This window comes from Thermobia domestica, chromosome 4, assembly GCF_964235325.1.
Source record: "Thermobia domestica chromosome 4, izTheDome1.hap1.1, whole genome shotgun sequence".
Lineage (NCBI taxonomy): Eukaryota > Metazoa > Arthropoda > Insecta > Zygentoma > Lepismatidae > Thermobia > Thermobia domestica.
The window spans coordinates 287437556-287464337 of record NC_137457.1 but is presented as its reverse complement, the minus strand read 5'-3'; the positions used below and the strand labels follow the sequence as shown (position 1 = coordinate 287464337).

Sequence of the window (26782 nt, the reverse complement as noted above, 5' to 3'; positions counted from 1 at the left end):
GGGATCTACCGTAGTCGGATCAAGACTTATTTAGGAACTAATATAGTCCTATCCAAATATCCATGTTCCAGAATCCTGCACTACTTTAGCAATAATTTTTATACAGGGAGTTGGTGAGTACTTCAAATTATATGCCTATAGCAAAACTCCCTCTATGAAAATTGTTGCTTGAGTACCTTAGGATTCTGAAACATGTATTTTTGGATAGCGCACATATTGCTTCTTAAGTGAGGTTCTGATCCGACTACGGTAAGTCCCATAGTTTTGGAGCTATGGGCCTTTAAAATTCATTTTTTCATGTTTTCGGCAGGCTATAACTCCGAAAGAAGGCATTTGTGCACCCAGATTGGTCTATACTTTTCGTCTCATCTTGGTGTCAAGAATCACCTCCTAAAATGTTGTCGGTGTTGTTTTGAAACACCCTATATGTGATTTTCCTGTCATGCCGTATGACAGTCAGGAACTTCCAAAATGAAAAGGCATACGGTATGAGATAATAATGAGGAGAGAATATTTCGTATGTAAGTGCGCTTATAACCCCACAGCAAGAGAGGTTTTGGTGAACAAGTGTAGCAAAGCAAACTCTTGTATGGATGCTTGCAACCAATGAAATTTGTCTAGTATATTATATAATTGTTGTGTTTTTTGTTAAATAAAATGCTATAAATAAATAAAAAAAGAGAATAGTAGTTGTTTGGTTGGTTGGTAGCGTTTAGTTCCGTTTCTCACTTAAGAAACGATTTACTTACAGAACTAATGTAAACTGCCCAACACAAAACTGCGGTTATCAGATGCATGGTTAAGCATTGAGAATATTAGAAGTTGTGAGTAGTGATATTTACTTTGTTGTATTGACAAGGATTTTTTTCTTATTAAACCATTATGTCTATTTTTATATATGCGCAATTGCTGCAGCCTGAATTTTTTGAAACATGCTATACAAGTAAACAAAATACATTACGTTTTGTTTACATGTTTGCACGATGCAAGACCTCTTTTTTGTGTGATTTTTTATAATTATTTTTCAAAGAGAAAGATTATGAGATCTTTTAATTACTTAATAGTGTTCATCATATTCTAGGTATGTTTCACAGAAGGTGCATGTATTTGATAGCGGACCAACGCAATAATGTTAAGTAGACAACTTAGTTTTCCCGCCAGGTGAGCATGGAGAGTCCAAACTTACTTAAACGGATGTTACATACTAGGTGAATCCGTGTTGTAGCTACACTACTGTCAGTATATAATATTCTGCTACCTGTACTCTTTTTTACTTTATAAATCTTCGATTCACAAGTAGAGTAGCAATGTTGTACATATCTTCTAGCTTCCTGTCGTGTATAAATACACACTGTTTATTTTCTGTTCCGTTTTTTACTCGTTGTAGAATAGATCTTGAGTTGGTAGATTTTTAGTCAACTTTCAAAACATTATTGTATTTCACACACATTCATTTCATTTCTTCTCAGTTTCATATAGTAGAATTTTCGACAACTATTTTGATGTCTTATTGTTGTAAGTTCTTGAAAGATTAGGTTTTGTCTTCTGTAATTTTTCCCGCTTGCCAAATTTGACCAATATTCCTACATCATCTTTGTAACAATCTAGTAAATTTATTCAAATCATTCCGAAATAACATTAATTTCATTACCTTAAGAGACCTCATCACAGCGAAATTAAAATACCGCTAATTTTACAGTAATTATGTGATATCTTCAAATAGATTAAACATAATCGAAAAGTGAAATAAGAGATCCCTAGACAACATTATTTTACATGAAATACCGTTATCACGACTCACTCATCTGTTTTCGATTTCCAGCCACTTAGAAAATATGTATTTATTTTCGCCTTTCTAAATGGCTGCAAAGAGAAAGCTACTAGGTGACTCGTGATAACGGTACCTCATGCAAAAGAATATTGTCTAAGGCGCTCTTGTTCCTCATTTCGATTATCTTTTATCTATTTGAAGGTATCACATAGTTACTGTAAAATTAGCGGTATTTTAATTTAACACTGATTAGGCACCTTAAACTTGCAATATGTTAAGTTTATTAAAAAATACAAACTTACAACTGCCGCAGTTAAGTAAAAGATACATAAATTAAAAGTTATTTTCCTATCAGTAAGTATAATACTTGGTTGAACAATGGAGACGAAAATGATTAAATTAAGTGTAATGGGGTAAAATTTAAGAAAATTGGAAGGCACTGTGAAATCCATTACACGGTATGATATTTAAGAACTGATAAATAAAAGGCATACTTTCTCCGTCAAGTGCCACGTCAAGCTAGGTTGGAGCACTATCACTCATTGCTAGAGTGCCCAGTTCCGATGCAGGGTTTTCCTGATTCGTTCCACACCCACGCGAGTTTGTGGTGGACAATATCGTGTCTGTGTTTTTTGTCTGGGTTCATCCGTTCATTTCACGTAAACTAGAAATTTCATTTCATTTCGAGCTAGGTTGCCTTGAAATTTCTTTCGACAATTTGTAACTTTATGAGAACTCATTCCTTAACCCACATTTATTGGAATTTTTTTTTTTTTTAATTGTATTGGAACTTTATTGTCTTCTAGAAAGATTCTAAAGTATTTGAATTTATATGAAGATGTGTAATATACTTCTATGGACATATAAATATTGGAAATTTCATAATTTTGTTGTTTGGTCTATGCTACAAATTTGCTAAACGAAGTGGGTAGTTTGTCTCCTAGTACCGTAAGTGTCATTCCAATAAGTTTCGCACCGTTTTTGCGTTTCTGTTTTTGTAATATCCATAGAATAAAATCATTATCATTAGTGACAGATCACATTCACCGCGGATTCACACTTCTATTCACTACAATCCTGAGTTATATCTCTACTTTTTGACGTAAAGCTTTTCCACTCTTTAGCAATAATCTTTTTCTGCCTCTCATTTTCTTCCGTTACCTTTCACGATGTCCATCAATACAATTTGATCTCAATCAGTAGCGTAGCCAGGATGTGTGTTTGGGGGGGGGGGGGCAAGTGCTGTTATAGGCACATATAGAAAAATTACAAACAAAAAATATATAAACATAAAAATATATAAAAAATTACAAACATCAAAGTACCAAAGTACATTGTCAGACCTCTTTGGGGGGGGGCGGCCCCTCCGGGCCCCCCCTTCCCTTTGCCACTGATCTCAATGTTTTTAACTAATCCCCTTTTCTCTCTCTCTTTGATAAACCACTATTTCACTTTTTCAATAAGTTATATTAAGTTGATAGTAATTGTGAACAAAGTACACGTACTTAACCTAAAACTGATACAATGTAACGTTTCGATACTGTAAGGGTATCTTCATCTGACACAGTAATACATTTCTCCGTGGATTTTGATCCATGTTACAGCAGTATCGTCAGGAGCAACAACAATACCTTTCCTTTGATTTTTATTCGATACTATGAGGCACAATAATAATATTCATCAGACACAAGAATACGTCTCTCCTTTCATGATACTATAGCAATGTCGTCATAAGACGCAAAAAAAAAAAAAAAAAGTCTTTTTCAGTGTTGTTCCATATTATAGCCATGACTTCAGTAGACACAACAATGCTTCTTTCATTTTTGTTCAATACTATTACAATACCTTTGTGAGACAACAATACCTCACCTTTGATTTTGTTCGCTACTATGGCAGTATCTTCAGAAGAAAACAAGAATACCTGTCATTTTTTTTTTATTTTGTTTGATGATATAGCACTATCATCACCATACAGAAGAATACTTCTTTCAGAGGCATTCTTGCCTAAATATATTGCTATAGTATTGAAACGTTACTATGTAAATTCAGTGGAACTTTTTCATAATTGATATAAGTCTTTTTCCATTCTTCTCTTCTCTTCCATTGTTTCCAACATTTCCTAATTGAACTAAGATTTTCTCAGTTCTTCATATTCTTTGAAGGTGACAGATCGTGAGGCGCTGAAAACAAGAAGGAAGATACTTTAATATTTACAAGTTGTTTAGTGATCATGATGCATTTCTTATCTGTCATTACATTTCATTTTAAATTCTAGTGCAGTTAATATTCCAAATCATAATATTGTCAGTTTTTCGAAATTTGCTTGGAATGACACTGAAATGATTGAGGAAAGAAATAATAGGGAAAAAAATCTCTTAATAGCTACGTGAAAATATTGAAATATATCACTATTCGTATGTCAGGAACAAAGCTTCTATTATCATGTAATGAGAACATTTACACTCTTTGTCTTTCTCCATGCGCACCCTTTAAAATTAGTAGACACTGCAAAAACTTTAATTGTCTGTGTCCAAGTTTCAATGTTCATTGTTACATGTGTAGTATATAGTATTTGTATTGTATTTATGTATGTATATTATAGCATTTAGCTGGATGTTAATTGTATATTTTTATTTTATGTAATATAGTGTAATAGATTTGTAGAATAGTTTTTTGTTCAGCTTCTTTCAGAAATGTTGTTTATTATATTGTAAAAACAATAGCTTTTAACATATGCCATGTAATTGTTTATGAGCATGAATAAGCATGTATTTTAATATTGCTTCAAGGTAAGTTGTGCATTTAAAAAAATAAAAAAATAAGTGTAAATGTTCATGTATGTGTGCGTTTATATGTAACTGTTTATGCAGTGTGTTCGGAAACAACAACAGAAAATTTTGGGAAATGAATTCTCACATGAAGACATGAAGAGAAAATATAGACCAACATGGATACACGAATGCGTCATTTCGGAATTATAGTCCGTCAAAAATTGGCTACAACACTTAAAAAAGTGAATTGTCACATAAACGTCGGGTTAAAGAACATTCTGCTTATTTTGTGCCTAGATTCCGTTAAGAGGCCTAATCACTGCGAAATTAAAATACCGCTAATTTTACAGTAATATCTTCAAATAGATAAAAAAAAAAAAAATAATCGAAATGTAGAACAAGAGCGGCCTAGACAATATTATTTTGCATTAGGTAGGGTTATCACGAGTCACCTAGTAGCTTTCCGTTTGCAACCTTTTAGAAACACGAAAATAAATGCCGATTTTGTAAGTGGCTCGAAATCGAAAGCAGATAAGTGAATCGAGATAATGATGATATCTCATGTAAAATAAAATTGTCTAGAGCGCCCTTGTTCCACATTTCGATTATCTTTTATATATTTGAAGATATCACGTAATTACTGTAAAATTAGCGGTATTTTAATTTCGCCGTGATAAGGCGTCTTAATGTACCAGTGGATATGTATGTGCCACTTTTCAGTGCTAAATCTGTATCATTTTTCGTTTCTAGAAGACCTCATGGATTTCCTTGTATGCTTTTACGTTAACTTTGTTCCCGACCTGCTCCACATCCACTGATACATTAATTGAATCTAGATTCGAAATATTTACTTTAATCTGATAGTTCATTGTCCAGTTACATCCCTTATTTTTATCGTTCCGACCTACAGAGTCCGCCAGAAAAATGTATACACACTCTTTGTCATCCTGTATCAGAATACTGGCATTGACAATTGTTCTGAAATTTAAGTATGTTGTAATATGGGTTTTCGCCCAACAGATGTCGGCATTGTCGATTGTTTTCAGTTAAAATTATGTTGTAGTACGGTTTTTCGCTCAACAGATGTCGGTACTGTCAGCACGGTTAGTGAGATAAGAAAATGGCTGGAGCACGCTTGACGTTCGAGCAGCGCAAATACGTTTTGAAGTGTTTTTATCAGGTTTGGGAATGCCATCGAAGTGCAGAGTCGGTGGAGAAGGGGGTTTGGTATTGAACCACCAACCTGCCTAACAATCAAATGCATTGTTGACAAGTTTGAGGCGCATGGAACGACGAGCGGTCCGCTGCAGCTACAGTGGTCAATGTATCAATTGAGACTGGGCCTCTTGTAATCTAGCGAAGGTCCTTGAGCGTCTCAACTGAAAACAATTGACAATGCCGAAAAACCATATTACAACATACTTAAATTTCAGAATGATTGTCAATGCCAGTATCCTGACACAGGATAACAAAGAGTGTGTACATTTTTTTCTGACGGACCCTGTATTTTAGACGCGCTATAGTTTTAGAAATAAAACTAATTCGTGCTCGCATGACGGTGTATAATTTTTTTCGTGTTTTCGTGTTGAGATTCATTTCTCAAAGTTTTTGGTGTTGTTTCCAAACACACTGTACTGAAGCAAAGCTTATTTTAGATAAACGAAACTCAAGAGGTTTTATTTTCAAAATAACATATAGATAGCTAGTTAGGTTTTCGAAGTATGACCAAGAATTAAAACTGATATTAAAATAGATACAGTTGTAGTAATTCTTTTTTCTGCGTGGTACAAGATTTTAAAGAAAGTAGATAGCCGTTGCCTTTTGTAACTTCGGTATTCATTTTGGTAAGTATTATGAGTTTCATAGCATATAATAGACATTCATCAGAATGCGAAAGTGCAAGTTTTTCTTTGAAAGTGTTACTATTATGAGCTACAAATGCTTAATTTTGTAGTGATTTTTCATAGTAATTTAACACAAAGATTATATTTTCTGGTCGATATTACATGTTACATGGATTTTGCTATATTTGTTGTGATATTTTTCTAAATTATTAAATAATATTCTACATATTAAAAGTAAAGGTAACTTTGATTTTCTTTAAGAAAATACTAACAGCCATACATATACACATTAAAAAGTAGCACGTAGGGATTTAAATTTGAAAAAAAAAAAAAAAAAAAACTTATAGAAGTTAATGTTTGTTGACCTATGGATGGAGTGCACGATCATTTAAAAACTAATTCATTTTCAACAAATACAGCTGTGCTCCTAAATAGGCAAATATTGGGCGTTATATATTATCCGATTGATCCCTATTACAAACATGGTTGCATTAGCCTTCACTGTATGGCTTCCACAGTTAAATTAAAAATAATGTGTATAAGAGCTTTACTGAAGCATAAACGTGAACTGAAATAAGTATCGTAGACAAAGTGTTTTGTTGGATTTGAAGTTGCATTTTGTTAGATTTGATTTTCGTTTGAAATATAGCAAGTTTTATGTTTTTTTTTTTTTTTTTAATTTTTATAAAGTTAACTTTTTCTTTGTTTTGCATGTTCTAATTTTTGTAATTTTATATTTTTTTAAAAAATAGTAGTTTATTGTTGACAGTGTTTTTCCTATATTGAGCTCTTAAATTAGGTCGAAATACGATTGGAAAATGAAATATAATTAACTTTCTAAGAAGTTATAGGTAGGATGGTGAAGATTTTTAGGTGAAAAAAATAATTTAAATAATGATCATTTTACTATATGCGAAAACAATGAAGATATGTAAAGGAAATTCAAATATATTTTCCTTCAATTGGTTGGAAACTAAAATTATGGTGTCTCCATTAAATAAAACAAACTTATTTATGTATTACATTGTGATAGAGTAAATAGAAAACATTATTTTCGAACTTTCTCTCGTAATTGCACGTTTATTGTTTGTTAACGCTCTGTGTTTTTAAAACAAGTCTTTAAATATCTTACGAAGTCATGTGTATGGATTTAATTTCATCCCTCACGCCGTTACTTATTGCGAACATGATGAACAACTCTACGTTGCAACGTAGTATCTTATTTGCAGCGCTTTCTCCTCGACAAATTTTGAAGTACAGTATTTGCATGTGTAGTTTTGTTTTCCCCTTCAGCTGCATTTGCTTCCTTCACTGTTTTGCAAAGCAGTTCTGTGGAAATGCAGTTGCTCTAGTATCACAAAAGAATGTTTGATTTGTGACATGAAAATATGTAAATCTCTCTTTGTTACTAGAGCAACGAAGAGCCTATGGCTTGGCAGATGACGCATGTTCAACTGTGTGGTGCATGATCACCAATACTAGACCGACTTCCATTTCTTTAATAAAATAGCTTCCTAATTTCTTTAGGGGCTACTATTCTTCGGCCTCATTGAAATCGAACCTGGAGTAACGTGACCAAACGCGACATGCGTACTTATCGTAAGGTAACTACATGAGATTACATTTATTTTAGGCATTACTTTTATCGCCAAACATTGAAACAAAAGGAATTTTGAAAATTCCTTTGTGTGGAATATGTAAAATATGCGCATTGTATGTTCATTTGCAGTAAATATGTACTAACAGTAATAAATTTTGAAGAGTAAATCGCAATTAACACATTTCTTGAGGATTTCTTAATGCTTAAAAAAATGTTAAACTTGATATAATGAAGTGTTAAATACACAATGTTATTTTGAAAAAATGATTATTTAAATGACTGAAAGTGTTATTAATAACACTAAGAATTTCTTGACCATTTTCAAATAATTTGATGTAAAACTCAAAGAAACTGAAAGTTAGCTGATATTCAAATTGATTAATTGATTATATACAAAGAAATCGTCATTTATTAGTACTGTACTCTTCTTGATACCATATGTTAGCATTATCCAAACCTAAGTATAAAACAAGCAGGTTCCATAAAGGAGAAAAAAAGGTCTAGTGATTTAGTCTCCTCCTCCCGGAATTAGAACTTGGGAATTTTTATATATATATATATATATATATATATATATATATATAAAATGAAACTATCTTATATATTGTAACACAAAAGAATCGTTATGTTCAAATACTAATAAATCCTTTGAGATCCTTCATCCGTTTCATTTAAAAGTAGTTCGTATGTTATTGAAAGGAATATCCTTTCTTTATTCTCAAACGTTCACGTCACTTTTCAAGAATTCTTAAATTTAGTTCTACTCAAATTACAGAAACAAATTGAAAGTATTTAATATTAACTTTATTACTATATGTCCAGCGAGTAAAAGTTCAACTTTTTTTTTCTCAATCTAAGACTTTTTTTTAAGAGTATATTTCTACTTTTTTATGTAACACAGATTGCATGATTACTTTGATGCTTTTGCTTTAACCGGTCAAAGACATCTAACAGCAAACGTGAATACCCAGAAAAAGTGTCCCGTATAATAATCAAAGCAAAACAGTAAAGAAAAAAAGTACGATTTTAACAGTGCCTCTTTCAAAAAACTGAATCGGTTTACAAAACCGTAATACAGATTACTGTATTATGCTTACGACACGAAAAATATTCATCACAGTAATGCACTCTAGGATTAGTATTGCATGTTGATTTCATAGTGTTTAAAAATTGACAAAAATTCAGGGCGTTTCAAAATTAATATCAGAGTTATAAGGCTTTGTATTATTTGTTACATTTAACTTACAGTTAGAAATAATACATCAAATGAAACAGTAACTCACAGTTTTTGCCGCGGTTGTTCAATATGAGCACCATTTGTCACATTGAACACATCGAGTCGATAGGCGAGAAAGTTCCATAAACTTTCCGCTGAAATGTGGTACAAAACACATTCAGTTTAGAGGAGTCTCGTTGCAAGTATATCATTTCGTAGGGATTTGCTGACCCCCAGATGCGAACATTATGGATGTTCACATCGCTATTTAGGTGAATTGTCGATTCATCTTTGAAGACGGACACGATCCAGAAAATCTTCGTCGTCATACAGCAACATTTCATTTGCAAAGTTGGCAAGTAAACCGTAATCTGTAGGCGTTAGAGCTTATAGCAACTGCAAACGATAACGACATAGTTTTGTCTCCTTAAAATTCTCCACATAGACGGTTGCACTGTAACTACAGATTCAGTCTTTGCAAAATGTAAAACCCAAAAAGCTTTCTGCTTAGTAGTCGCCATCTTTGGTACTAGCGCTTTCTAATGACAAACAAAGGAAACCGTGCATGTGTATGCGTGCGTACAAAACTGAGTTGCTCATTCATTAGATGTATTATTTATAATTGTAATAAATAATAAAAAGCCTTCAAACTTCGATATTCATTTTAAAACACCTTGTGTACAATAAAGAATTGACCTATCATCAGATTGTGTAAAATCACGTAATGCTATACATGTCCGTTTATATCATGTACAGTTGATATAAAAGATTTTAAAGGTTTAAAGGCCCTTGAAAATTAAAATAATTAAGGAGGTAACTTATGTGAAACTCAGTACTTTTAAGTGGACCAAATAGTCATCAGTATATAATAGTGCGGGCCACAGGAAAGAAAAGTAATTTTCATACTTAATGACGTATTTAAAAAGCGAGTAAATATATAAAATATTACACAATACTGTAATTCTTCAATAAGTAGAACATAAGGAATTCCTGATAGTAGATGGATGCGTGACAGCATCTTTCTGAATGATTTTTTTTTTTTTTTTCTCAATACTTGGCATCTGGCATCTGTTTTCTACGAGTTTTCGGATATCTGGAGGCAGCGGTGGTCACTAGCGATTCTCAGAACAGAAGTCAGATGAATGTTGGTTTACCTGAATCTCACTGGGGACTTGTTCCTTTTCATAAGTGAGAAAAGGAGGAAAGTTGTTAACCCTTTAAATTATATTTTTTGTTGTGTTCTCAAATTGAACCGAGGGCTACAGAAAAATGTTTCAAGGGCCGCATTGTTTGACGTGCATGGTCTATAGAAGGGTTTCTCAACCTGAGGTCCGCGAAGATAAGCGGAAGAGATTAATATACTTAGAATTTAATACCGGAAAATATTTTTAAATATTATTTTGATTTTTTTTTTTTTTTTTTTTTTTTGATAGACATATTTTTATTTTTATACATACTGTTAAGAACAACAAAAAATAGGTCTACTAAACATTTTCAACAGGTGCAGAATTGTTTAAAAACAAAATTTAAACGAAAGATGTACGATATGAAACTACTGAGAACTGCATATTGAAATACCACAAAAATACAAATCAACAAAACCTGCATATTGGAAATACAATTAAAATTGAAAGCTAATGAGATGGTGTGATTGAAAGCTGAGTATGGTGTGATTTCACTAGTGCTGCAATGTCCGGTTCAATCTCCATGACGCACATTTTTAAGTCCTTGAAAATACTCAATATTTTTTAACAGCTTTTGAAGTTTTTTAAAACGAAAATTATTTTTTTTTTATCATATGACCCAAAATTAAGGGAGTTATGAAGCCTTCATTTTGAAACAGTATGACGGATCGGATTCGACATTTGTAATATGAATGAACTGACCAAATTTGGCTTTAATCTGTTTGCTTTAAGAGAAGTTACTGTATCCATTATTTACAAGAAATGGATTCTACTATTACAGAAATGGATATCATGAGATCTCCGCAATAGGTATATTAAATATCCCACACAAGCTTATTACAAACCAGAAATTATAAGGAGGTCGATGGCAAGAGGATGTGATAAAATGGGAGTCGTGATAGGAATCAGGTTGAGAACCACTGGTCTAGAGAAAAGAACCTTGAAGGTCTATAAATGATGAAACTGAAAAAAAAAAACTGCTTTAAAATTGAAAACTTTTAATCACGTTCTATTTTTTTTTTTTTAATTCACATATCTTATGGACTCAATATTTTTGTAATTATTCCTAATTAACTAAGATTCAGAAACTCTGCTATCTTACTTTTAAACATTCATGAAATATCATAGTTTTCTCGTATACTCGTTAATTGTAAGTTTCGGAATTGAACAGACAAACAGACCAATAAAGCATTTCGTAGATGTTATCTCAATTTGGCTGTTTTAAGTACGCTTGTACTTGTATATTTAGATAATACAGTAATCTTTTTAACATGAGATATACTGTTGAAAAGACATAACTTGACTCGGATATGGTGTAAACGAAAATTCACGAAGCTGATTGTTGTACTTGAGGTAAAAATCCGAAATAATTTTTTAGTTGTTATCTTCCTATACTTGAAATTCAGTCAGCATAATTATTACATCACACTAATGATGTCTAGATATGTTACGAAAAGAGTACCAAATTTATTAAGCTAAGTCAGTACATTAAAACTTCAAATAGTAAGTATTTTATTGTTTACTTCAGTTTCATTTTGTTTAAAAAAAAAAACATATTTCGAGTCATCAGTAGTTTAGTAAGAATAGGATCAGTAAAAAGGTGTTAAGACAAGGTTTTATTATTTTTTATTAACAGCGATAAAATGAAGATGTTTATGAATTAACCACAAAAAGGTTATTATAGCAACACATTCAACAGTTCTATTAGATAACAACAATTCTTTGGAGCGTATTGTGAGTTTGAGTGTGTAATTACCACTTAATCTTTTTGTTCTATTTTATGTTCAGTTTTGTTCTTAATAATTTCTAATAGGATAAATTATTTTCTTGTTTTTAAATGTTGTTTTGATTATAATTTGGTTCAGTTTTAACTAACAATTCGCTTGTTACATTGAAAAAGCCATCGCAAGTTGTTAATCTTATTGCATACGTAAATAAATAACTTACATAAAACATGAAGAAAAATATATTTAAAATGATTTCAGTTCGAAAAATAATGCATTAAACTTTTCACACGAAAACATACAATTTGTAAAAAAAGTATTAATTCAGAGCATTTGGTGGTTCAGTGAATGATATCAATAGTGTAAATAGTGTACATTGCCTATATAGTGAAACTCAAATAGTCAGAAAATGTGTATTTTTATGTTGGTGTGTGTTATAATTTCAGTTTGGTTGCACATACAGAATACTCATGCATAAGCTTTGTTAATATTGCCGTGCTGAAAACATTATTGGTTTAAGGGTAGGTGATTTATAAATCAGTTGGCTGGCGTTCGTGTTATTGTGACTGTGTATATTTAAAAAATCTGTACTAATTTTTCTTGAGTATGAGTGAACACCAGAGTTCATTGACATTGATACATTATAAAATTCGGTGTGTATGTATGTGTGTGTGTGTCACCATGAATTTACTTGGAGAACAGGGCTTTGATTTAAGATAGCCTATAAATAGGGTTATCTGTTTGTATGTTTCCCTGTGTTTTCCGTTTTTCTAAAACTCTTAGTGTTACGCAAAAGCTCCCACTTTTTTTGTTCTGAACTTTTATTTATGTATTATTACATACTAAAGTCTGTGACAAACATCTTGTCATTTCAGCTAAACGAATAAAACGCAAGCTCTGCCGCGACGTTGCCAAGTAAAGGCGTGTGGCTATGGATAAGCTGACAAACTACAGCGCGATCAGGTGGCAGAGGATAGACCTGGATGTGTACAAAATAAACGTGGCAATACCGCTGGCCTCTCATTTGCTAGCAGCATTTAAAGGAAACTTGTAGCGTCGCCTTCAAATGCCAAGATGTTTGTCACGCCGTTTAGGTCTATAAAGTTCCTGATGCGCCTCTTAGTACCCGGCTATTTGAGGCGATCGCAAAGCGTATTTATTGCTCATGCGTACGCTTGGAATACGCTGACCATGTATTTAAATGTAGATGGCTAATCACACACGCGAAAGCAATAAAAACGCGGAGAAAACGTTAGCTCGAGCGTATTCGTTGCATTTCGGAACAATAGACCGCCTGCTGTTTAAAAGATTTCAAAAGGAAGGTGAAAAAGGAAAGACGTGTTGCCAGGCAAAGGGATTGTAGCAAGAAACAGCTGCTTGGAAGATGGTTTGTGCAGAGTATTGGAACTCTGCTATTACACACGTAGACCTGGCAAAATGACCCGGAAACCCTGACTGGCTCACAGTATGATTTACAACTCTGGTGAAAATAAAATTACTGAATAGCCACCTTGGCCGCGTTCGCTACAGGGGGTAACGCTTTCTCAAATAGCCTAAGACTTAGGGTCGCAGCGCGTTGACCACATGCTCGTCGCGAGGCTTGGACATAGTTCATCCGGTCGCTAACAGATGGCGTTGGAACAGGCTTAGACCCACAAAATGAGCTGTTATGCCAAGTGGTTTTGTTATGTTTTTATTATTTATGCAACTGAGTTGAAATGTGATGCTTCTTCTAGATGGAGTTTTACAAGTCTTAAGAAACTGAAGAACATCAGAAAAGAAAAATCCGTTCCCCTGTATGCCTACAGTGTTAATACCTGACTGCTCTTATGTCTGTTCAATCCTTGTGTTCTTGTTATTGTAGTACATTTCCACGATATTGGTGACATGACAGATTGTAAAATTATTATTCGTAAATCGTACTCAGCATCAATTGCGAATAATTGCACTACGAGTTTTTTTTTACAGAACAGATTTATCACCATAATGTATTTATTTGTGAAATTCTCGTTTTCGAAAACAATTCTGGCGGCCCTAATTTTTAAGAAACTTGAGGGTAATCTTTTATGTCGTATATATATATATATATATATATATATATATATATATATATACACTGTAGTTCCTAATTCCATTCAGATTAACATTTCCTGTTTTTGATTCCCGATGAGAGCGTAATGTGGGTCCGATCACACGTTAAGCTGTAAGTCTGCATCTGATATCCTCGGTGCTGAATAAAACGTTACACTTGAGATCAATCAAAGTGATAATTGTTGCATTTATTTTAAAAGTAAACATTTTTGTATTTTATCCAGGCGTCAAGACCGGCAAAAGCAGTATTAAATCATAATATTTGGTCTAGGAATTAATTCGTGCGGTTGGTACGCACACATTGAAGCTGTAGTACAAACACAAAATACATAAATACCTTAAGAAAAATATTGTCCATCGCTAGCCACCACTTTCGCCCATCTGTCAGGCAATGTACGGATTCAGTGGCGAAAGAAGTCCTCATCCTTGGAAGCGATCCAGTCAGAGACCCATGTTTCGATATCTTCTGAAGAAGTAAACCGCTGTCCAATCAAATCGTTGTTCATGCAATCGAACAAGTAGTAGTCCGAAGGAGCAACGTCTGGTGAATACGGCGGGTGGGGTAAAACTTCCCATCCGACATTTTCTAAATAGGTTTTGACCGGTTTTGCGACATGTGGGCGAGCGTTAACATGTTGAACAATAAGTTTATCATGTCTGTTCTCCCATTCTGGTCGTGTTCTGGCCAGAGCTTGCTTCAAACGCATTAATTGTCGTCGATAACGTTCTCCATTCATAGTTTCACCCGGTTGCAGCAGCTCATAGTACACCACATCTTTCATATCCCACCATATGCACAGCATAACCTTTGCACAGTGAATATCTCGTTTTGGTTGTGATGGACCTGGTTCACCTGGTTTCACCCAGGCCTTTTTTCGTTTAGGGTTCTCGTAATGGATCCACTTCTCATCACCCGTAATAATTCGATGCAGAAACCCCTTTCTGCTCTGTCGTTGAAGCAGCAATTCGCAAATGGTTTTTCGTCTTTCATCGTCTCTGTCTTTCAATTCATGTGGAACTCAATGTGACATCTTTTGAATCATTCCCATGGCTTTCAAGCGTTTGGAGACTGTTGTTTGATCAACGCCTAATGCTGCTGTAAGTTGTTCCTGCGTTTGACACGAATCCTGCTCGAGCAATGCTGTCAATTCTTCGTCTTGAAATTTTTTTGGCTGTCCAGCTCGCTCTTGGTCTGCCAAGCCGAAATCACCACTTCTAAACCGTGCAAACCACTTCTGACACGTTCGCTCAGCTAGAGCATGGTCACCATACACTTCCACCAAAATACGATGACTTTCAGTCGCACTTTTCTGCATGTAAAAGTAATGCAGCAGGACACCCCGCAAAAACACTTTATCAGGCACAAATTGCGCCATGTTCACTTAACTACAAACTGGTGTTGTTGACGCTTTAATCCACTGCCCTATACTACGAACGATACGCGATGACAGGGGTTTGCAACACATGTGTGGATACACGGAACTGTGGGACGCTCCGTTCGTTGCGCCATCTCTTGTCCACCCGCACGAATTAATTCCTAGACCAAATAAAATAATATATTTTCAGTTCCAATTACCTCTCTCTAATTTCGAAGACATTTCGCGGCCAGTATGATCAAGGGTAAAAACACGAGGAAATACGATTAAAAAAAAGAGTTAAGTTACGATTCTATGAAGAAGTAATAAAGTTGTGCACTGCATTGAATTTCAGCACAACGCTTAGCAAAATACCAGTGTACATTGTGGGAAGAGGAAGCAAATCAGTATTCAGTGTAGGTTCTTTTGCTTTCAATTACCAAAGCTTAAAAAATTTCGTCCTTCTGTATATTAGATTTTGATCGGTGAAGTAGTTTTACGTTTCCTTTCAGTTGTTGAAAAAGGAAGAGGAATTTTGTATCTAGCATATCTCATATGTTCTTGTATATTTTCCTTTACCATACTAAGTGTGTGCGTCAACAGCGAAAATTATATTAAAAGATATATGAATGAACTCTGGTGTTCATAATTCTAACAAGCAATTCGTTGATCCACCCCCCTTTTTTTATTAATATTAATTTGTAACACAATGTAGTCCCATATAACTTTTCGTAAAACGTTGAGTATTGGTTGCACTACAGAAATAACAGCTATTTAATAGATTGATTCCTTATCATAATTTACCTCTCATACGTGTATATGTGTATAAAAGTATTAGTTGGAAATCCATTATTAACAACTTTTTCTTCTCTTTTCCGTTTACATAAGTACTTGTGTAATAAGCTTAAAGTTTCGCATGTGTAGAATATTTTATATTAAATGCTTCAGCACAATGTTCTTTGATTTCATTATAAAAAATAATGCTTTATATTTATATATGAAAATATATTTGTATTGTTACTAAAAGTACAATTAAAATCTTTCGTTTATTGTTTTATTACATTTTGTATTATCTTGCTCTAGTTACGTGCATGTGTGTGGTTAATTAGGTCTACCAACATAGGGTAATTGTCTTGTATCTATTACATTACTTTGAACTATTAACAATAGACCTAGTTTTAGTGCGTTAGAACAAGATTGCTTTTAGATGACTTTGTTATGTATGCAGCACTCGTTTTTGAGACCTAAGGTTAAATTAGTCATGTGTAGCTGTTTTAAGATATAGAGTTAATTGGTAGATATATATATTACTGACAGCAATGAAGATTTTAACATGAAAAATAACATCTTTTGATAGAATTTACAGAGCACAATATCAATCAAGAATTAACAATAGTTATTTTAATGCCCTATATGGTAATGCACAGTCGTGTTCAGAAAAACCTGGCCACCTGCCTCTGTTTAAAAGACCGTATTTTCCGAATCGTTCATACAACAATTATGCTGGATGAAAATAATCAAAGCAGATTTACAATTATTTGGTTTGTTCTGTTTACGGTTAAAAGAACAGGGCTTCTTAAAGGGGAAATGGTTGACCAGAATTTTTTGAACACTACTGTACAATGTGTTTCGCCAGGAATCAAACCTGTGACCGTATTCGGACTTTATAGTACATACTAAAGATAACTATATGAACAGTTGAACAATTAGGGGGGAAGAGGTAGTACTTCAGTTTGGTACACAAGGTCCCAAGTTTGATTTTCGGAGGAGGCGAATTCCCATTAATTTACGTAATATATGATTGAGATGTAAAGTTAAATAAGTAAGTAAGTAATAAGTCAACTTGTTTGTTATGTGTGTTGTATTTCTCTTTTTTACCTATTTTTAGGAACTTTTTACAAGTAAATTCTCTATTAAAACTTAGTGCATTATGATCCCAAAACTTAAGGACCAACAGTTTACATCTAAGGTTGATGTTAATGTAACTGTGTAGGAAAATAAGAAGTAATTTTATTGCATCACTGAAAAAATTCCTACTCCATTGCACTAGTGAAGAATAACGTGCTTTGAGAATATAGTGACATCTATTAAACTTAGTGCATTATAATCCCAAAACTTAAGGACCAGCAGTTTACATCTAAGGTTGATGTTAATGTAACTGTGTAGGAAAATAAGAAGTAATTTTATTGCATCACTGAAAAAAATTCCTACTCCATTGCACTAGTGAAGAATAACGTGCTTTGAGAATATAGTGACAGCAGTGGAAAATAATTCTTCTTTCGTGTTGTAAGACTAAACTTTATCTGTTGAAGTTCGAGCACCTATGCAGAACACGTTCGTGGCTATATGGTTAACGTACGGGCTTTCGGCGCGGCAGACTGAGTTCGATTCTCGGTACTTCATGTGGTTCGGATCCCACGTTAAGCTGTAGATCCACAGCTGAATGAGACAGTAAACTCGAAATCATCCAGTCTAGCACCAATGTAAACTGACTCTTAGTTATCTAACGGCAAAGGTAAGTTAAGAAATATAGATTGGTGCTTACTTAATTGCCAAATAATATAATTCTCTGCCCAATATATGTGTAAGGCGTAGGGTTACGTATAACAAAGCGAAGTCTGTTCATTTCTTTCCGATATTCGGTAAGGAATTTAAATGAGACTAAAAATAAGTAAAAAAAAGTAAGCTTGACTATATAGATAAGCAAAAAAGTAAGTTTAAGTTTTTCAGTTATTCGACAAGTAATGTAATTATTTAGTAAGTGGTTATAGTAATGCAATTTAAGGCTAAACGGGAAATTTAAATTATTCCTACATACAACTCTAAATTTGCTCTTCGGCTTATGCCAACATTAATTCTATTGTTGAGTAATCCAGTCTCGCTTTCGCGTCCTTTTTCGTTACGTGCGTATACTCGTTCACAAATAATGGACAAGATTTCAAAGTGGAAGGAAAGAAAAGCTACAGACCAGTGTATATAATTCGTCTTTACATGAGTGTATTTTTTTCTTTCACATTTTAAAAAGTAACGTAGAAATCACTGTTTAGTAATTGTAGATCAGTAGCAATCCAGGACTTTTTGAGTGTGTAAACAATAAGTGTTTCATAAAAATTTTTCAGACCTTTTCTTTTTCTTCTTTCTTTTTCCAATAAATGATAGTTTCGAACAGTAATCACTTTGATTTCCATTACTTTGTAAGTAACAGCATTCTTTAATATCAAAGTAAGTATTTTTGAAATGTAAAAGTGGTAAGTTGCTAAAATGCTAATCACTATTGTTTATATGAAGTTGAGATTTCCTTAGCGTTTGTTGCATATTCCGAATTTAGAATAATAAGGGAGGATTAAACAAAAAAAAAAAAAAAAAAAATATTACAAAATAAAGTAAGTGTTATGCTGTAAAACATGCATTTCTTGCAGTGGCGTATCGTGACTGTGATTTTGTTTCTTGTTTCAGGTGGAGGTCGGGCGACGGCAGTAGCGGAAGTGGGAGCAGTGGAGGGGGTGGCGGAATGAGTGGATCAAACAGAAGCCGAAGAAAATCCCCCATTTCTTCTCGGGACAGAAGTGCAGATGGTGGGACACCACATCTTCCCCGAACTGCCATCGGATCCAATCAGGGTTCCCAAGAGGAAGGGATGGCACTTAGTGGGACCGAGGAAGAAGGGGTAAATATGTTTGTCTTATATAATTAAACTTGCGTTAATTACCCGCTTCGCTGAATTAAAACAAGAAAAAATTAGTAATATGTTTTCTTATTCAGTCAAAGCGCTCTCAAATTGATAGTAACAAAGAAATTATTGAAAAATCAGAAAATAATAAGCAATCTATATGTATAAAAACTGAATATCACTATTGTGGGCTGAATTTGTATTTAAACGACATCTGAAGTGTCACTGTTCATCTCAAGCGACCCTGAAAAACCATGGATGTGACTATATATATGCGACCTCCGCTAAGTTGCACCATTAAAGTAAAATGATGAAAACCATTCTAGACCCGAATCTCATCTATGTTGAAAATTTGATCAAGATCGGTCGGTTGGTGCAAGAGTTATTAAGTTACAAACATAGTCACTTTCATTTTTATTTATATAGAAGATTACAGATTACATTGAGTTCCATGAGTTATTTCGCATACACAGTATTCCCAGAGAATTTGTAAAGGTATTTTATAACTAAACATTATTCGGCGTAAGCTCTAAACTGCGATAAACAAAGCCACGTGAAAATAAACTTGCTGATTTGCTGTTGTCCTACCGACTCTTGTACTCCTCCGCAAAATAGTTCATGTGATTGGACTATTACTTTTACTATGAAGCTTCATATAAAACTGCTATATTATTATAAATGACAAATATATAATACGGATTATCTAATAATACTGCAATCGAGTGTGGCTAATGAAACAATAGAAATAAACACTAAGCATGCGCAGTAATTATGGCGCCAACTCAACTGTGGACGGGTGTTCTGCTTTTACAGTCTGAAAGATGGCTAGCATGAATCCCGGTTCTGCGAGTGTTGTGAAACACCAACAAGGCGAACCTTTACTCACTAAGCAACAATTGTGTACCAGCGAAATTCAAATACTTTTTTTTTTAATCTTTCGAGTTTTTTCTTTCTTTCTGCTGCTGCTGTAAGTACCTGGACAACACGACACAGTATTGTCAAAATGCACGTGTATAATTTGCTCCTTCCCGTGGGGAGTGGGAGTGATACATCACTAGCCAATCGTATTTGTGACAAGCGGAAGGATACAAATATGTTGTTTATCGGAGTTTAGAGCTTACGCTGAATAGGGATTAGTTATATCTATTGTTCAGAGGGGAAAATATATAAATATACAAGATGTCCCAATAATTACGGACAAAATAAATATTGTTGAAAATAAACTTTTATGTACGTGCTTTAAATCTGACTTAAAAATTACTATTATTAAAAAATTAAAAAAAAAAAAAAATTAAAAAAAAACTTTTGGTCTGAAAACTAGTTTGGTTCCAGATTCCAGTCCGTTTTAGAAATTTAGAATACCACCAGTTAAGTTTGCCATATACAGTTTGATATATCATATATTTGTTTCAAAATTAAATTTAACACGAACTGAATTAAATATGTGTTATTAAGTAACTGCCTATGTATATACATACGCCTTATTCGTGTATTTAACGAACTTGTCGAGTAATTACTTAATGCAATAATTAATACAAAATAAAAATCAGAATTGAACAGGACTTCGGAAATATCTTTGTGAAGATAAACAAGTAAATAATAAAAGTTACAACATTTAACAATTTTCTTACTTCTAAATAAGTCTTAATTTAAAAATGACAAACGGTTTCGACAAGCCTTTATACGTATTACGTTTGTTAAAATGTCACTCTTAAACTACATATTTTCAAACGTAAAGTGATTGTTGTACTCGAAATTCAGAAAAGTGGAAAAAGTACATATATCATTTTCTTAATTATTTACTAGAGCTTTGAGTATTGTAAGGAATTAGGAAGGACAATTTTGCAACCTCTAATTTTAAGTGAGAAAACTATATTCTATGATTGTATACTGGGAAATAGTGCAAAATGGTATTATTCCGTCAGGAGGTAAGAAGCAAGTTTGCAATAGAAATTTTCAGGCCACTGAAGAAGGCAGTAGGCAATGTTGAAACAGTTTAGCATTTGCAATTAAGATGTATTTAAAATAGGGTGACCAGACATCCGATTTTTCCAAGTATCATCTTTTTTTTTTTTTCGTTAGAAAGTCGTTTAATGTCCCGTTAAAGAAAAAAATGTGTAAATAGAACGTTTCTTTATTTTTAAAAATTCATTTTACTTATTTTAAGCATTGCATTTTTGTCTTTTATTTACGTGGTACCGTTTTTACGTGTTCTTGATCTCCATAGTTGGCTGTTCGTTTGGAGAGACTGCGAAATTTCGTAAAATAGTTTCATATTTTTCGAACAGATGGCTGCGTAATAAACTTCATGTTTCGATATTCAATAACATTCCGTGAGTCAATAACACAGGGAAAAAAAAAAAACAAACAAAAAAAAAAAGGTTCTGTTCATCGGACCACAAGGTATGGATTTGATGTGTTTTGTTACAAAGAATCCAGCTTTCAAAACCGCAGGACGATTCACCGTGTTAATTCTTTTTATGGGCGAATAGTTTGAGTGATTTTGAATAGGGAGGGCACACTTTTTTGGGTCCATAAAACAAATTTGACTCGACCAATCGTCCTAGAGTTTCGAAATTTGGATTATGTGTAACAAAATACATTGAATCCATATCCTGGGGTACGTTTTTTTTTTTTTAAATTAATGTATCCTCCCTATTCAAAATTGCCCTGGTTTTTCGCCCCTTAAAAAAAAAATGGTAATCAATCGTCGTGGGGTTTCGAAATTTGAATTATGTGTAACAAAATATATCGAATCCATATCCTGGGGTCCGCTGAACAGAACTTTTATTTTTTTATTTTATTTTATTTATTTATTTATTTTCTTTAATTTTATTTATTTTTGTATTTTATTTTTTTTATTTTTTGTGTAGTTGTGTAATTGAATTTCCTCACTGACATGAATAACGACATAGCAACCAAGATATCTAGGCGGGTTGTCAAATTATGCTAGTTTGCTGAGTGTCCTTTAATGCCTAAATCTGGTTACCTTAATGTAAAGCTGAAACATTGCTAAATATTGTAATGCAGAGATTTTTAATATATATATATAATATAATTTCTGGCTATTATTATTCAGCTTTGTCCTGGAATACACTATTAAAAAAAAATCAAAGATAGCAACCGGGGCTTAGAGTTGAATAGTATTCACCAGGTTATGGCGTTTGCTGATGATGTAAATTTAATAGGAAATGTTGGGAAAATAATAGAAAGAAATGCAGAGGTTTTATTAAACGCTTGTAGGTACATGGGTTTAGAAGTAAATGCAGAGAAACCTAAATATACAGAAATAAATAGAGAAACTTAAATATTTCGTCGGGATCGTAATACTGTAAATTATGGATGCGTTAAAATATCAAATAATACTTTCGATAAAGTGGGTACTTTCAAATATTTGGGATCAATATTAACAGACGAAAACCACATTCACATATTCACGAAGAAATTAAATGTCGATTGAAAGCAGGAAATTCGTGTTAGTATTCAGTTCAAAATCTTTTGTCGTTGCGAAACATGGTCGCTTACTTTGAGGGAAGAACGTAGACTGAAAGTATTTGAGAACAAGATCCTGAGACGAACATTCGGACCCAAGAGGAACGGGAATGGGGATTGGCGGAAACTTCATAACGAGGAACTACATAATGTATACCATTTACCAAACATTGTTAGGATAATCAAATCTAGGAGAGACAGGTGGGCAGGTCATGTAGCTAGGATTGAAGAAAGCAAGAACGCTTTCAAAGTCTTAGCTGGAAGACCAATCGGAAAACGATCATTAGGAAGACCTAAGTGTAAATGGGAGGACAATATTAAGATGGATCTCACATAAATAGGAATACAAAGTAGTAACTGAATCCATTTAGATAAGAATAGTAGTCAATGGAGAGCCTTTGCGAATGCGGTATTGAATCTCCGGGTTTCATAGGCCATAGAGTTCATTAGATAGTTATATATATTTCTGAATTAATATCCAGTCTTTATGTTCATAAATACTTTTATCTGTGTGTCTGTATTTCACAGTATTAATTTAGAAATTATCATGTCTTGAAACTTCTCAATTTATAACTTGTGTTTTTCTTGTATTTGTCAGGATATTTTCTTGGCTGCCTCATCCCATCTGTCCAATGGATCGTCTGAGCAGATGATGGCCCTCACTCCTGCAGATGACGTCGACTCCCAGGGAACACCAGATGCTGTTCGCACACGGGCGGCCATCGATCATATACAAAGCAAAATAGGCCGAACCAAAGAACTCATCCGAAGTGAACAGACCACAAGAGATGGTACGTTATATGTAGAAATTAAAATGTCCTTAACACGGTAGCATTAGAGCTGGTAGGGAAAGATCGAAATGAAGAAAACAGCCAAGTTATTCTAGTTAAATATGTATTTTATATGCAGAACACTTCAAACAATATTAGCATAAGAAAATTGCTGGTTAATAGCCCAACACGGGAGCCACAGTGGGTAAGTGATTGAGCATTCCCCGCTGGTGAGTGGAGGTTCCTGGTTTGATCCCAGCTCGCGCCAAGTGGGCTTTGTGATGGACAAACATCATGTGCGTGGGTTTTCTCTCGAGGTTCTCTGTTTCCTCTCACTTTCCTCATTGTACTATTTCATTCATTTCTCATCATCACCATCTCATTTAGCCTTCACAGTATAGTCGTGAGTAAAACTAAAAGATTTAATTTCATTTCAATAGCTCTAAAAACTGATATGTCTGAACAAAAAGCTTAGGCGCTGTTCAACTACAGGCACTCTTTTATTTAGTGCGTCTAATATTTAATGTACTAGAGTAAAGCCTGTTAACTTGGCCCCTGCCTATGTTTGCCTATTTTGTATGGAACCTGCATTTTCCCATGAGATACACATTAGTTATTACTTTATAAGTTTACTCTATAGGTTGGCAGCATTGAACCAGCGGTGTTCCTATGCTGCTAATGTTAAATTCGTCTCTACCGATGTAATCGTTATTTCTTAGAAGGCGTTTTAGAACACTTTATTGTTGTATGTTCGAGATCAGTAAACGGAAAAGAGAAAAAGGAAACACTTCTCAATTGAGAGTAACTTCTTCAAAACTACAGCAAGCGCTGTGCCGTTAAGGTTTCACATTCTTTACTGCAACACGGTTCGGTCCAGACGAATTCAGATGTCCTTTTGATTTCTTCACGCCCTCGAATTCTTTTTACTCTTGGGAGAGTTTGGGAAATTTAGAACAAATCATGATATTATATATGTTGCAAAGTGTTAAACAGAGGGATACATAAAATAATAGAACATGTCTTTTTCTTCGATGTACAATTGGTCGGTTTTACTGTTTTAATGTTGAGACCAGCGGGGTAGAGAAGTTGAATGCTTTGATTATATCCTAACAGGAGCGGATCCAGGACGAACTTCTGGGGGGGTGTAATACTGCTATTTAGAGCTACTTTTAAGACCTCCAAACTCTCTGAGATGGATTTCATTTATATATAAAATAAGAAAGTTTCCTCTTCTGGGGGAGCGGTCGCCCCCTCCCGGATTCGCCCCTGTGTCCTGGAACTGACATTTTACCATGTCTTACCTATCATCATTGGTGGAGGAAAGAAAAGAAGGGAAAAAATAAAGTGCGTTAGAGGTAATTAGCATGTTGAAATGACGTATACAACAGTGTGCGGGTGACGAACTAAAATCGACATTTATTTCATATATATTATTATCTTCCAGAAGTAAATTCTACCATGTGTTAAATATAAAATACAAACTAATACATAGATAGTAATTAGTAGTTGTATTAAAAGTGCTTATTACAATCGTTTTTGTTCCAAAAAATGAGTTTTCTGTAAGTTGGCCACTTGTTTACGTTGGCCACTTTACAGTGAAACCGATGGTAGCCAACATATAGACAGGTTTCACTGAATAAACTGTACTGTTTCAGTGTTTCCTGATGCCTTCCTCAGCAGATCCGGGCAATTCACGCGCAACTCATTTCACTTCTCAAAATTTCATCCGCTGTATTGTGTGTGCTGGGTAAATAATGACGAAGAAAAAAGAAAATGATATAATATTGTAAATTTTAGGAATGACCAAAATTTTCCGGAATTTGGATATCGGAAATTTCACTTACCGAATTTCGGAAAAATTCCGGAATTTAGAAAATTACGGAATTCAGAAAAATCCAGAATTTAGAGAATTCCGAAATCGGGAATTTTCCGAATTCCGGATTTTTTTTTCGATTTTACTTTCTGGATTCCGGAAAGTAAATTCATATCGTTACATAATTATATAAACTATAAGCTTACATGTCATATAACTTGAAACTAGAAAAGAATGGTGTATTACAAAGTATCGAAAGCAGTCATTTCCAACTCACTAATGTACGGCGTAGGAAAGGGTTTTAAAATCAGAGCCGGGAAAAAGATAACAGATTGAGAAAAAGAAAGAGGAGGAAAGAGGTAGATGGAATTGAATGAAACAAATGTTGACATGTTTGATTAGTCGAATCCACTTGAAGTGTTATCTGCAAAACGATCGACTACGCTGGATTTCCGTGTCACTAGTGTGTCGTCTTTCAACTGCAGGTTTTGCCACCTTCTTCCTGCTCTGTTTGAATGATTTACTGAAAATCCTAGCAGCAGACTGTGACGTCACAGAGTATCTAGTTAGAAACGACTGATCTAAAGGTTTCTCTCTTTTGTCTAAAGTTAATCTCAATCAAGATACCCAGACCTGGTGCAACCAATAAAGCACACAAAACAAGATGTGTAACAGTCAGGCACTAGCTATGCTGGCAAAATATAGTGCAAATTTGAGAACCAATCAAGATAGCCAACTGTGGACGGAACATAGGACTCACAAGTATTTAAGAGATCCTTCGTGGCGTACGCGTCTTTGGCGCCGGAAACCCAGGTTCGATTCCCCGCAGGAGCTCATTTGATTCGGATTTCACGTTAATCAGTAGGTCCCATCTCATATAGCCTCCCTGCTGAAAGAGACGTTAAACTCAATATCTCCCCTCTTTCCTCACAAATATTTAATAATATTGTAAACGCACTTTAATTGTATAATCCACTGCATGAAAATAAGTGTTTTTGACCAGACTATTAAAACTATTTTAGTTTTAATATATGTGTATATACTCTGGTTAGAGAAATTTGTTATTCTTTTTAAAAAAAGTCCAGAGTCGTGATGGTTGGAGAAACAAAAGCTGTATTTAAATAAAATATAACAAAAGTCAAAAATAGAGAAAATTTAAATTCCACCCCTCCACAAATCCAGTTTTTTATGGGAAATAAGCTTCCATCCTCAAAAAGCAGGCTTTTCTGCATCTAGTTGCGACTAGCTTAGAAGAACTTAGAATTATGTTTTGGTGCATTCTTTTATTACTATCTTTAGTATTATATCAGGGTTCATAGCGAGTCCCTTTTTTTTTTCAACTAAAAGTTACTTTTCCTCAAGTTGGGCATTAAAAGTTTTTTTCAATTTTGTCACTAAAAGTTACTTTTTGGGGGGTAAAATAATTTTTTTTCATGTGATTTGTTTTGCATTGACAGTTTTCTAGCATACGTTCTTGTACT

The 26782-nt window shown here is 33.9% G+C and overlaps 1 protein-coding gene across 12 annotated transcripts in view; it reads left to right on the top strand.

Annotated features, from left to right (window-relative positions):
- Positions 1-26782, top strand: part of Dmtn (transmembrane and coiled-coil domain 2 protein Dmtn) — a 404032-nt gene that overhangs the window by 292898 nt on the left and 84352 nt on the right. For 7 of the 12 annotated variants that reach the window (XM_081756074.1, XM_081756073.1, XM_081756068.1 and 4 more), the window contains 2 exons: positions 19013-19223; positions 23317-23509. In XM_081756074.1, the coding sequence (XP_081612200.1) occupies positions 19013-19223; positions 23317-23509 (404 nt within the window). Of the gene's footprint in view, positions 1-751; positions 825-1081; positions 1162-12556; positions 12632-19012; positions 19224-23316; positions 23510-26782 lie in introns of those variants that run through there. The other 5 variants (XM_081756076.1, XM_081756075.1, XM_081756078.1 and 2 more) reach the window with 4 other exon arrangements.